This window comes from Chiloscyllium punctatum, chromosome 22 (genome assembly GCF_047496795.1).
Source record: "Chiloscyllium punctatum isolate Juve2018m chromosome 22, sChiPun1.3, whole genome shotgun sequence".
Lineage (NCBI taxonomy): Eukaryota > Metazoa > Chordata > Chondrichthyes > Orectolobiformes > Hemiscylliidae > Chiloscyllium > Chiloscyllium punctatum.
In genome coordinates this window covers 69,976,089-69,989,671 of record NC_092760.1, presented here as the reverse complement: position 1 = coordinate 69,989,671, position 13,583 = coordinate 69,976,089, and the positions used below count along the sequence as shown (strand labels likewise).

The following is a 13,583-nucleotide window of genomic DNA, read 5'->3' as shown; positions in this document are numbered from 1 at the left end:
CCTTCCAGCTCAGCAAGCAAACCTACAACCAGAACCTCAACCTGAGCGACAAATCTTCTCAAAACTCGCTAACCAATACAATTCTCATGTCCCATTCTGTTAAAGATATTTGAAAGTTCACAAGTTTCCATTCTATAGTTTCCAGTATACACTATCCACAAAAAGTGTTTCACCAATCTTTAATTTGTTTCAGAAATCTTATTTCAGCGATTAACTTGAAGGTCAATTTTGTATTTTAAAACGTTATCAGTCTCTTCAGGAATTGTAACATAATTATTAGGGCTACGCAACAAGTAAAACCTTCATGAAAGGAAATTTAAGGTTGAAATCACACAGTGCTTTTGTAATGTCTAAGAGTCTGTGCGTGTTCTGGTGATGTACACGTGGTCTCCAGATAACTCCCTCTACATCCCCAAGCCAGTCTATTCAGGGACAAAAAGAAGTGTGCCACGGACCCTTTCCTCCACATGTGGCTAAATCAGACTCTGAGCGTCAAGATTAAACATGCACTGTTGCAAAGCATTGCACCAACTACTTAGTATCAAGGAAGTAGGAAGAGATACTCTCTCTCAGGTTAATTAGGAATTTAAAGCAATCATTTTATATGATCAGGTATCAAACTAACCATTTCCTTTCCCGTTGTATTGTTCACAGTTGTCAAACATAAGCCTAAAATCTGATTCAAAGGCCCATTTACTGCTGTACTTCTTTTTGCTTAGCTTATTTTCAATAGTTGAGAGATCCATCGGTTCCTAGAAGTAGGAGAATGAATAAATAAAAAAGCATTATTGTTGTAGGACAATGAGAATCATGGCACGACAGATCTGCCAGAGACAGGCAAAATTTAGTCAACTATTACTTACCACCATATTTCCATTAAAGAGAGTGAAATGTTCATTAATTTGCATTGGTTAAGCAATGACTAATAAAATTATTCAGCATATCTTCAGCTACTAGTCAGTGAAAGGAAACAGAAGATATGGCAGCTTCTCCATGAAAAATTGCTGAACTCGGGAATTGTACCACATTCTAATTGAATATAATATTCCGGTTTTTGCAAACTATTAATTTACTAAAGCTGTATCATTAACTTTTCAAACAGATTTAAGAGCATTTATTATTGCCCAGAAAAATACAGGCCCAATACTTGAAGCAAAGCATATCTAAGTAAGCATAATGGGTAACCAGTCTCTGAAACATTACCGTGAATTTCCGGTACACATTTACAACATTTTGCTTAGGTAGTTTTCAGCAGCTTATGATTTTATCTCTACAAACACATCAAGAGAAAGCTTTCATTTTATTAGCCTATTGTTAATTATCCCATCATTCCAATCTACGTTCTGTCACTTTTTAGATATGGTCATGCACCACATTGAATTGCACCTCCCTGCTGAAATAAATTTTGTGAATCTAGCTAAACATTACATCTAGTCTTTTAAATTTTGTAACCAAGCAAGATTTATATCAAGAATAATTAATTTTAAACTGGACTTCAAAATAAACTCAGCAGATTTTAGTTGCTGAAATTGACAGAATCAAAACAACTTCAAAAATTAATAACCTTTAGCATCCAATTATGCTTTTTATTCCTTTTATCCCAAAAGGAGAGTATATTTGAGGTAATCAGAACCACTTTAAATAATATGTCAGTTTTCAACTTTGAATATCTCAGTCATAACCTTCATAAAATTCACATTGCTGCCTTGATGCTTTAGGTCAGATGCGACAATAAGTTTACATTAAACAATATTACATTTATGAAACAGTAAACAACTAAGATAACAAATGATAATTAAAAAAAAATCTTTTACTCTGACATACCTCAATAATTTTGTGGTAACCAGGTGCATAGGATTCATCCACTGGTTCATTAAAGGGCCAGGAATCTTTGTGACCTTTTACAGTATCCAGCACTGTCAGCAACAATAAAATGTCCACTGGTTAAACCAAATTCATGCATTGCACATTGGATGAAAGTACAACTAACAGCACAGTACCAAGACCACAGAAATCCGCTACATATCCATTACAAAGTAGTATTCAAGCATAACTATTCTGTGGAATATATACCAAAGAAAGAGGGCAATCACTCCAACTGATCTATATTTGTGTTCATGCTCAATGCAAGTCTCCTCCTATTAGACTTTATCCAATTCATTGACATATCCTCCCACTGAGGTTGGTTCACTCAGTTGACGGGACAATGCAGAGTGATGCCAACTGTACAGGTTCAATTCCTGTTTGGGTTGCGACCACCATCTCAACCTCATTCATTACCTGAGGTACAATAACCACTAGATATCTGTCTCCAGTATGAGAGCAGCCTGTGCTCCTCTGGGATTATAGTGACTTCCATGTTTGTCCTCCTCCCATTCCTATCCCTCTCAAGAGTTTGTCTCATTTCCCCTCAAATGCATTTGTTTCTGAAGAAAGCCCTAATACAATTAAGATTCAATTAAGGTCCTAATTAAAATGGAAGGTTCTACTATTAGTATGTTATTTTTCACAATTTAGAGATAGGAGTTGTTCAAGTTGATATCGTAAAATGCTGTCACAGTAGAAACTTGGACAATGTTATGATGCCCACAGATACCATAGCGACATCAGTGTTGAAAAACATACAAACCTTTGTACATTGAAACATATTCTTCATCGTCTGTATAATGCCTGAAATTAAATAAAACGGTATTAATGTAAAAAGAGCAAAGTTCTGGTGTTACCAAAATTCCTGCATTTACTTAAGAACAAATTTACAGATTTCTCCTTCCCTTGGAAAGGTTAGCAGATGGAAGGCAGGCGATTGTATAATAGGTAATTGCTTTGCAACTAGGACTCTATGCAAGTTCCTCATGTTTGTCAGGGAACATCTCACACAAGTAACTTAATTCAGGGGCTCACCATGTGGGAGAATCATGAATTGTTTACATCCTACTCATTTTCATGTTTCTCTCAATTCACTTCACTACTATCCTTAAGCTGGCAATTGCCATTAGGGTATCTACCTGCAGTTATTACCAGCCTGCCATGATGTTCCAATAAAAAGGTAGCTATTTCCATATGTCAGTTGGTAAATTTATGTTGGTAATCTACTCAAACCAAGCACAACAAACAGTAGAATGAAATCAACTCCTTAACCACTGGTGGGAGAACAACCAAGAACAGGAACCCCAGCTGATTTTTCCTTTCCATGACAGATGGGAAAAATCTTGTGCTGGCTGAGATCAGGCACAGTGCAGGATGGAACCAAGCCTCTTCCTAGTCAATATCTGTCAGTATCACAAAAAGATTGATTCTACCCACCAAGCCACCACGGAGTTTTTGGTGAAATAAACTCGCAAAGGAAAGCAGATAATTATGATACTAAAGTAAAGTCATAATAATTAGAATGAGACTTCAGTAAAAGATCAACAATGAGAGTGATACTGAATTAAAATGCAAACACACAGCTGAAAACATCTTACAATTCAGGCCTTTTCTTAACAGGTTCCTCATGTTTAGCCGGAGAAGGTGCTTTAGAATTACATTTTCTCTTCAGGGTACTTTTCACATAGGACATTTGTCTCTCTTCTCGTAATTGACGACGTCTTGCCCGTTCTGTTTTGGGGAAGGAGAGAAACCAAGTAAAACTACTAAAAAAAGCTTTTATTTGAGAGTTATGCAACAAATGTTTTGAACTTTTATTTCAATAGGTATTGCAGGTGAGGCATTTGTTGCCCACCTCTCATTGTTCGCCAAATAGACTGGCTTGCTAAGCTAATTCAGATTGCAGTTAGGATCCAACCACATTGCTGTAGGTCTGGAGTCACATATAGGCCAGACCGGGTTTCTTCTCTAAAAGACAAATCCACGGACAGATGGGCTTTTACCATAAATTGTAAGTTTTCATGAAAACTATTCCAAATTTTGAATATTTACTAATCAACCAGTTCAGGGATGTTATTACACACCTCTGGAGAAGGTGGGATTTGAACTGCAGCTTTCTGGCTCAGGAAGTAAGAAAACTACCATTGTACCTCTGTCATAACAAAGCCAGTTGGAAACAGACAATTAACTGAAATATCACAGTATCATCAAAAGGTGCAAATCAAGATTCAATGCCAAGAAACTGAGCACCTGAATGTTCTCCATCCATTGGGAGAGGAATTGTCCTTCACTTGCATCACTTTCACTTACACAATTAAGGGAAAAAGAGGCAATTACAGTATCATATAGGTGGCTAAATGCTTCCAAATGCCTAATTCTCCCTTACTATAATGCAAGTGAAGGTTCTGGCATTCCTCAGATTCTGAAGCAGTCCACACCACATCAATATGCAGCAAAACCCAGGCAGTGTGCAGTCCTGGGCTGACAAGTGACAATTATCATTCACTACACAATGCCAGGCAGCGAACAACAGCTACAAGAGAGAATCTAACCACCTCTGACTTTAACACTCTACGACATGGCTATTACTGAATCCTTCATACTTAACTAGACTGTAAACTGCACCTGCCATATAAGTACTTTATCAGCAAGAGCAGGTCAGAGACCGGAAACTCTGCAGTGAACGCCACCACCCGCAAGATTCCACCCATGTTGCACACCATCCTGTTTTATATTTCAACTATTTCTTCACTGTCTATGGGTCATAATCCTGTAACAGCACTATGGTGTACATACACCCCACCCAAGAATTGTGACCGATGTCTCCTCTAAGTACACAGCTGCTTCAAGCTGCATAGCAATTGACGCCAGCACACAACTGTAGCTATGACTTCTTGTTTCAGCAGTCACAGCCATATACAGACCTCAGAGGAAAGAAAATTAGAGGTAACATTGACTGTTACAGCTCAAGGATGCAATTCACTGCTATGATGTCATGGACAATTGATGCTGGTTTGGCTAGTGGTGCCCACATCACATGAAATAATTAAAAAAAGTTTGATGTAATCTATCCGCGAGAGAAACATAAAGCTTCCCATAGAGACACAAATAAAAGGTCTATATTAACTGCCTCTCACACAATGCCATCTACATACTTACAAATAAATCAGCATCTTTAATCCATGCTTCAACAACCTTCATTTGTCAAGCACCTTTAATGTTGACATCGCAAGGTTCTTTATCTTTACCAGAGTTGTTGATCAAGAGGTTAAAATATTATACACCTTACGAACACTGAAAGAGGGCTTTACATACTAAATGTTACAGAATCCATCTACTATTTTACAAAAGGTTGTTCTTTCTTCCCAGAAAATGTTTCTCAGATGATTTATTTTGCCTCAGTTTTCAGATGCAAATACTTGGAGGGAGCCAACATGGCTTATAAGGAGATAAGTGAACATTCTGAAAGTGAAAACCTTTTGAGATAATTTTGACTCAGTCATGTCAATTAATTAGACTATAACAACTTTACATTAAATGAAGTTGCGGTCGTGCATCTCATTTAACACACTCTGTTAGTGCTATTTCATTCTAGTGTCACTAACAAAATAAGCAATGGGAATCCTTTTAACATTGCAAGATGTATTATGTCATTGCCATGATTTTCACTGGTCTGTATGGTCATCTCATAGCCAATGTTCTGCCAGCAGACACAACTACGGGTAACCACTCTCTGCCAGCCATTACTAGAAAAATCTCCCAGTGATCTGGAGCAAACAGGGTGAAACAACAATTCAGTTACTTCTGTCGCCAGTCTTTCTTTCATTCACTGTCAAAGCCCCTGGTGTCCTCTGTCATTACCAGGAAATCTTTCATGCATTCTTCTAGCCAGTAACTTTGAAGTTCAGAAAAGCCAAATCTGGGATATGCAGTATAATTGGTGGTTGAAATACAGCCAGAGTTTTTGCCAAGCACCCTCCAGGCAGCTTACAAATTACCTCATGATTAGACAGAAAAGGATTGATTGTAGAGAGCAAGAACTAATCTATGGCCAGACAATTGTTCGAGGAGGCAATGGAGGAGCATTTTAGTGTTTGCGACAAAAAATTGTAATGGAAAAAGAAAAAGATGATCTGCAAAGAGTCTTGGATTGGGTGAAGGCAGGTTTTATTAAAATAAGGCAAGATTCAGCCAAAGTAGACTGGGAACGCATTCCCTTTATGGCAAAATATAGGAACAAGAAGCCTAGAGAACTTGGAGATCTAGAAATATTCTGAACTGGATAAAAAGGAAAATAAAAACAAAGGTGTAACAGGGAGCAAATCAATGGAGGCCCTAGGGGAGTATAGGAAGTGTGAGGGTGGTCGGGATTTAAGAAAGCAACTAGGAGACCAAAGAGGGGCATTAAAAATTACTAAACAAGTCTAGAGAGAATCCAAATACATTCTACAAGTTTATCAAGGGAAAGAGATTGGCCGGGGAAATAACAGGGCCCATTCAGGTCAAAGGGTTGGGAGGGAGAGCGGCAGGCACCTGGGAACTACAGACCCGAGAGTCTGACTTCAGTGGTGGGTAAGTTATTGGAAGTGATTCTGAGATAGGATTTATAAGCATTTGGAGAAGCAAGGAATTATTAGGGATAGTCAGAATGATTTTGTGCGAGGGAAATGGTGTCTCACAAAACTGATTGAATTTTTTTGAGGAAGCAACCAAGAAGATTGAGGACGACAGAGCGGGAGACATTGTTTACTTAGACTTTAGTAAAACATTTGATAAGGTTCTGCATGGTAGACTAATTAGCAAAATTAGATCACATGGGATTCAGGGTGAGCTTGCCAATTAGATACAAAATTGGCTTAACAGCAGGGATAGAATGCTGGTGGAGGGTTGTTTTTCAGGTTGGAGGTTTGTGACCAGTGCTGTTCTACAGGGATCAGTGCTGGGACTAGTTTTGTTTGTCATTTATAAAAATGATTTAGATGAGAATACAGAAGGCATGGTTAGTAAGCTTGGGATGACAACAATGTTGGTGGTGTAGGGAACAGTGAAAGTGATTATCTAAGATTACAAAGAGATCTTGATCAATGAGCTGAAGAGCAGCAGATGAAGCTTAATTTGGATAAATGCGAGGTATTACATTCATTTTGGTAAAACGAACAATGGCCTTGGACAGAACAGAGACACCTAGGGGTTCTACTACATTATTCTTTGAAGTTTGCATTACATATAAATAGAGTAGTTAAGACGATATTTAGCACACTTGCCTTCATTGCTCAGACCTGAGAGTATAGGAGTTGGGATGTCATGTTGGAGGTTGAACATGACATTGGCAAGGCCTCTTCTGGAGTTCTGGCTGCCCTGCTATTGGAAGGATATTAAGCATCTGGAGAAGGTTCAGAAGAAATTTACCAGAATTTGCCAGGAATGGAGGGCTTGTATTATGAGGAGAGGCTGGATAGACTTGGACTTTTCACTGCAGGTTAGGAGATTGAAAAAAAGTCACAGAACAATCATGAACATAATTACAAGGGTGTTGGAGGAGTTGAACTCAAAGGAGAGGCTGAATAGGCTGAGGCTATTTTCTCTGGAGTGTTGGAGGCTGAGGGGTGTCCTTATAGAGGTTTATAAAATCATAAGGGGGATGGATAGGGTGACTAGATATGGTCTTTTCCCAAGGGTGGGGGAAGTCCAAACCTGGATAACGCAGGTTTAAGGTGAGAGGGCACGATTTAAGAGACCTAAGGGACAACTTTCTCACACAGAGGGTGGTGCGTGTATGGCAGGTACTGCCAGAGGAAGTGGTGGAGGCTGGTACAATTACAACATTTAGAAGGTATCTGGATGGGAATATGAATAGGAAGGGTTGCGAGGGATATGGGCCAAATGCTAGCAAATGGGACTAGATTTACTTTGGATAGCTGGCATGGATGAGTTGGATCGAACAGTCTCTGTCCTGTACATCTCTATGACAATAGTGTAAACTGGCTGAATGTCATTAGGAACGTGTTTATTAGTGTGAAATTATACATTTACCTACTATCAAGTCAAAAAATATGGCGAGAAAATAACGTTAAGAATGCATTTTCAAGTGATTCAATAAATTGCATAAGGTACCCACTTTGATGTATAAAGGAGCATTCCAAATGATTTACTTATCATACTTAATCAAAACAAAATGACCAGATGGAAATCATTTGGATCTCTATGCTTACCTTGTTGGGCAAGAATTTTTCCTTCTTCCTCAATACGCTTAATTTCTTGGGGTGTATACAGCCTTTGTGCTGCAAGGTAGAATCCATCTTTCACACCCTTTTCACCCAGCCGACCAAATAGGGTTTGCCTCTGCTTCAAAAAAGATGACAACTGGTAGTTCAAAGTGACTTTGGTCAAAAATCAACAGTAAAAGCCTCAGGAAGAAAACCATCTATTAAAATTACATAACTAGGTTATGAACAATACAACTAACTTGCAGCTCTTGATTTTAATTCGCTATTTGATTTTCTGAGGGGAGATGGCGTAATTCATGTGCTGTCCCTTCTGCTTTTGGTTACGATACACAACATTTGGAATATTTTGACACTGTAAACTTGATACTTGCACCAGTACATGCTTGACTGTGCTATCTACAAAATATTGGAGGGAGGCACATATCATAAAACTCTGAAGGCTTAAGGAGAGAGAGAACAGGAAGGGTGCTGAATGAAAGCTCCTGAATTCAATCAAGCTGTTTGGGAAAGGATACAACCACAAACTCTGGTGGTAGCTGAGACAAAAGAAAATTGGAGAGCTAGTCATTCCATGGCTGCACTCACACACACACACACACACACACAATAGCAGAATCTAGCTGATAATAACAGCTTTGACATAGCCATTGGTTGGTTGCTTTGTCCACTTTCTTGACTATATATTTTACAATGAATAAAACAAAGATCACTTACAAGTTCTTCCTGCTGAGTGCGTTTCACAAGGAGACGATCAGAAGCTCTGCGAGGAACAATTTCTGCATATTTCTTCTGTAACTGCTTCTCCTGTGAACAAAAGAAAACTAAATTGTGTCACAATGTACAATAATTTCAAGACAATCCCATAGTGCTACAAATTAGCAATCACTTAACAGGGAGGAGAGGGAGAGAGAGTGGAACATTAGCTGATTGTGTTTAAATGTATAAGTATTTTCAGATTTTAAAAAAATTGTGCATTGACATACAGTTAACTTTACCCAATATGCTTTAGAATAAAGACTTCTTGTTTGGACTGGTCTTATTGTAATTTTGCACTAGGTGGTACTACACAAATCCCTCAGTTCCAACTCTGTTGTTTCGACTCTTCTCCTTACCAACTCTTGCTACACTATTGTAAACGTAAAACCAACATACAAAACAGATGAACAAAAAGTATGGATTTTACATCTTTGCACCATGGGCTAGTTATTCCCCATCTTCTAGTTTCACTTTGGCTGAAGACCCCATTTAGTGTAAAACAAAACACCTTTGGTCATGACTCCTATTGCTGTGCATGATCAATCCATGAATAAAAATATAACTTTGTCTTGCATTTATTTTTTGCATGAATCCAAATTTAAATGAACTGTTTTCTTTTTATTAAAATAAGCCATGAAATAAAAATTTGCAGGCTTGCAAAATTAACTTTTGAGAGTTGGAAATATAAGCCTAGGAGTTAATAAATTTACACAGACTGGATTCTAATCTCTGATTTCTTATTCTGGATAAAGCTGTAAAAAGCTGCTTCTATACTGGCCTTTGGCAGTTGGATGAAGGGGATGGGCACCTGCAAATCACTATGTAGGTAGCAGCTATGTCAAAAGAAAGGTACGTGGTCAGAAGGCTTTCTGAAAAAAAAACATCAGTCTTGCCACTGACAACCAGTAAGCCATCACATAACACTGCCACCTAGATCATATTGTGTGAAATGAACTTTCAAACAATAATAATTTACTGCTTGTTCTCACTTCTTCACTGACCTTCTGTATAATCAGATTGCTGATTTCAGGAATAAAGTTCTCAGCCAAAATTTTGTATAGCTTCCGTTCTTTTGAACACTGGCTTTCTTTAAAACCATCAGCTAGATGCTGCCATTCTTCCAAAGTGTGACACACAAGAGACCAAGTATTCCACTCTTCTAGGTGCATCGTCATTGAAGAATCTACAATAAGAAATTAAACATAAAACAAGTTATTTTTCATAGCACCAGGACTTCACATGAATTCTGAAGGATGAACAAAGATAAAATGCATCCTTTTACAGGTCATGGTTTGAAAACTTACTTAACTTTTTTTTAAAGTAGATGAAAATACTCAGACAGTTGCAAGAAATGTTTTGAGTAACATTTCACTTATCAGGTAACAATGAGGGTATGTAATATATGGGCTGCAGATCAAAACCAGAGTGATGTCATCTTTAACTGGCTCTGGAAGCACAAATGAATAAAATTTGTGGTTCAAGCCTTTCTCCTAATGTGTAAGCTTCTCAAAAAAAAGGCACAGCATGCATTTCGGGAAGCTATTTGAATGTTATCAGTTATGGTGAGATTGCGTGAATACAAAAATAGGAAGGTCATGCTTCAGTAAACGGGGCAATGATGAACAGTGTTGCTTCTAATGCATCCCCTCCTGTTTGCTCTGCTGTCAGACTCCCCAGGCAGTGCTTTGCATTGGCTTCCATGCATCAGCACACTGATCACTGTCCATAAAACTTCCCAAAGACTGTGTACCTTGAAGCGAGAGTTACCAGTGACACCACATATGGAGTATTGAGCACAGTGTTGGTCATCTTGTTGAAGGAAGAGTGTAAGTGCATTGGATGTAGATCATGAAAGATTTAATAGACTACAATACACGACTGGGTTGTCTTCGGAGGAAAGTTTGGAGAAAACTATCTTAGGAGGAAAGGCACACATTCACTAGAGTTTACAAGAGAAAGAGGTCACTTAACTGAAACGTAGTGTCTCCAGGGGACTTGACAGGGTAGATAGAACATAGTACAGTACAGCACAGAACAGGCCCTTCAGCCCATGATGTTGTGCCACTGATCCTCATATATGCACCCTGAAATTTCTGTGACTATATGCATGTCCAGTAGTCTCTTAAATGTCCCCAATGACCTTGCTTCCACAACTGCTGCTGGCAACAGTGGAGTTGATTTTTCCTTTTAATGGAGAATCACAAACTAGGGGTGACTGTTTAAAAATCAGAGCTCGCAATTTAAAACAGATTAGAGGAATTTGTTTACTATCAAAAGGGTTTCAAGTCTTTGGAAATCTCTTCCCAAAAAGGCGGTGAAAGCAGGGTCCTTGAATACTGTTAAGACAGAAATCGACATATTCTTGTACATCAAGAGGGTGAAAGGTGATCAATGGGATACAAGAATACAAATTTAAGGTTGCAATCAGATCAGCACAACTTCATATAATGGCAGATCAGGCTTGTGACATTGAATTACCTATTCCTGCTTCTTGTTTTAATGCATGCTCAAATTCACTGCATTAGAATGTTTGATTATTTTCAGATCAGCATTTTTTAAAAGCCTGCTAGTCAGTACAAGGCAAAATACAGGAGAGTGCCCACACTGTACAAAAATAAAAAAAGGGTTAACATCCCGCTACACAACTAATACCCTTTTATCAGATTGCTGGAAATCCGAGGAAAGGAAGAGAAGGACGGCGATTACTGACTTCCAGAAGAAGGACAAAAAATAAAGGTGTTGCCTTGGCAGAAAAGAGGTGCTCAGGAACCTGAATATCTGATAACCAGCGGGGGAATGAGAGCTGCTCGGAGCAGGAGGGAGAGAAGGGCAATGTGAGCATGGTCTCCAAAATGGTGCCAGATTGTGGCGACAAAAACAATTTTCACTATTTTTCCAAGTACATGGGACAATAAACATCATTCATTCATTCTCAGGTTATTTAGTTTAAGATGCCTTATTAAAGTATGATCAAGTATTTTTATTGTTTTTATATAATTACATGCAGACATATGTTAGGAGTTAAACTAAGTGAATCTGATCTTATCTGCTTGTATGCTTTCACATTCTGAAGTAAAGCACCTAATGATCCAAATGAAATCTCAATTAAAATCAACTGTGTCCACCTTTGAAATGACTGAGGACTTGCAGATCTGAGTCATAAAAAGTCAGCCCTGACCAGAAATGTTTTTGTTAACATCCTGACTGCTGTTATTATAAAACTAGATATAGGCTAGTGAGAGTAAACTACTGAAAGTAGATGTGACAGACAAAAGAGATTTAAAACTTTAAAGTGACATGGACTGTTGACAACAGTACTGATTGTACCACCTTGTAATTGGGCGCACAGATTTGAAAAGTCTCATGTTCAAAGTAGTACCTGAGGTTTGATAAAAGTTAGTCACTTATCTTTTGAAGATAAATTGCAGAAGCAACATATTACTGTACAAATTTATGTCAATGTTTGGACAAATTATTCTTGCTGTCAGGTCCCTTTCCACAAAGAAGTGAACTGCAAATGAGACAAATAAATCAAAGTATGGTCACTGTGAATGAGATCCAGAAATGGTCACCACCTAAATTCAGAAGGTGGTTAATGCAAATATTGCCAAAATTCAGGTGAAGGAGGTTACTGCTGTCACAATGGATAACACTGCAATAATTTTGTCTCCTCATGAAGTGGAATTACAAATGAAGAACCATTATGACATGACGACTTAAAATGCACCTTCTACTTACGTAGATTCGTTCTTTGAAGTCAATAGATGTTGCATTGTGTTTTGAAAATTGCAAATAGTATTAAGTACTTGATGAAGTTGCAATATGACACAAAACAACACTGAGCAGTTTCATCTCCAATTTTAACCCAAATTTAATCCTCAATTTACTGATTATACAACTAATGTTATACTAATACTGGCTACATTTTTGTGTGCTTACCAGCATCATTTTCCTTCTGCATTTTACTTTCTTCATCAGATGTTCCATCCATGATTCCACTTTCCTTTTCAACTCTCCCAAACTTATCACTGTTAATGTAGAATAACTAAACATTTAAAATTTACACTCATTCATCAAAAACAAATTTTGGAGCATTTTAACAATGATAATTAAACTTCTGAGTGAAATGCCTATCTATTTTCCTTCAACTGTCTAAGTGTACTGCCTGCATCATGCGCCAATCACTTGGGAACAAAGACAAGATGACAAATTTGCAGAGCCCTCAAAATTCCTTAGCTCCCATTCTTGTTTGGAAAGACTGGAAGAGGGATGGAATTCCTTCCCACATGGGGCCAGCCACTGACAAAATCATCGATTACCTGAGAAGTCATTAGCTTGAAACTAATGCTATATAGTGCTTCGTAACATTGTATTGACATACTCTGTAACACGGTAATTTAATATTTAAAATAGTTAAGACTGTAATAAAAGCAAACTACTGCAGATGCTGGAATCTTAAACCAAAAGAGAAATGCTGGAAAATCTCAGCAGGTCTGGCAGCATCTGTAAGGAGAGAAAAGAGCTGACATTTTGAGTCTAACTTACCCTATGTCAAAGCTTTGACAAAGGGTCAGTTAGACTCGAAACGTCAGCTCTTTTCTCTCTTCACAGATGCTGCCAGACCTGCTGAGATTTTACAGCATTTCTCTTCTGAGTTAAGACTACAAGCTGTGTTTTCCACCATTGAATATCATTTTAGTAACTTTGTGCCAAAATAATTGAAGTGGGAAAAGA

At 38.0% G+C, this 13,583-nt stretch overlaps 1 protein-coding gene across 5 annotated transcripts in view; it reads right to left on the bottom strand.

The window, feature by feature from the left end:
• Nucleotides 1–13,583, bottom strand: part of LOC140493766 (chromatin remodeling regulator CECR2-like) — an 87,605-nt gene that overhangs the window by 27,407 nt on the left and 46,615 nt on the right. For 4 of the 5 annotated variants that reach the window (XM_072592619.1, XM_072592622.1, XM_072592623.1 and 1 more), the window contains 8 exons: nt 12,789–12,877; nt 9,851–10,032; nt 8,808–8,897; nt 8,079–8,211; nt 3,465–3,597; nt 2,630–2,670; nt 1,825–1,916; nt 626–752 (listed from right to left, as the gene is read on the bottom strand). In XM_072592619.1, coding sequence (XP_072448720.1) covers nt 626–752; nt 1,825–1,916; nt 2,630–2,670; nt 3,465–3,597; nt 8,079–8,211; nt 8,808–8,897; nt 9,851–10,032; nt 12,789–12,877 — 887 coding nt within the window. The remainder of the gene's footprint in view (nt 1–625; nt 753–1,824; nt 1,917–2,629; nt 2,671–3,464; nt 3,598–8,078; nt 8,212–8,807; nt 8,898–9,850; nt 10,033–12,788; nt 12,878–13,583) is intronic. The other variant, XM_072592620.1, reaches the window with a different exon arrangement.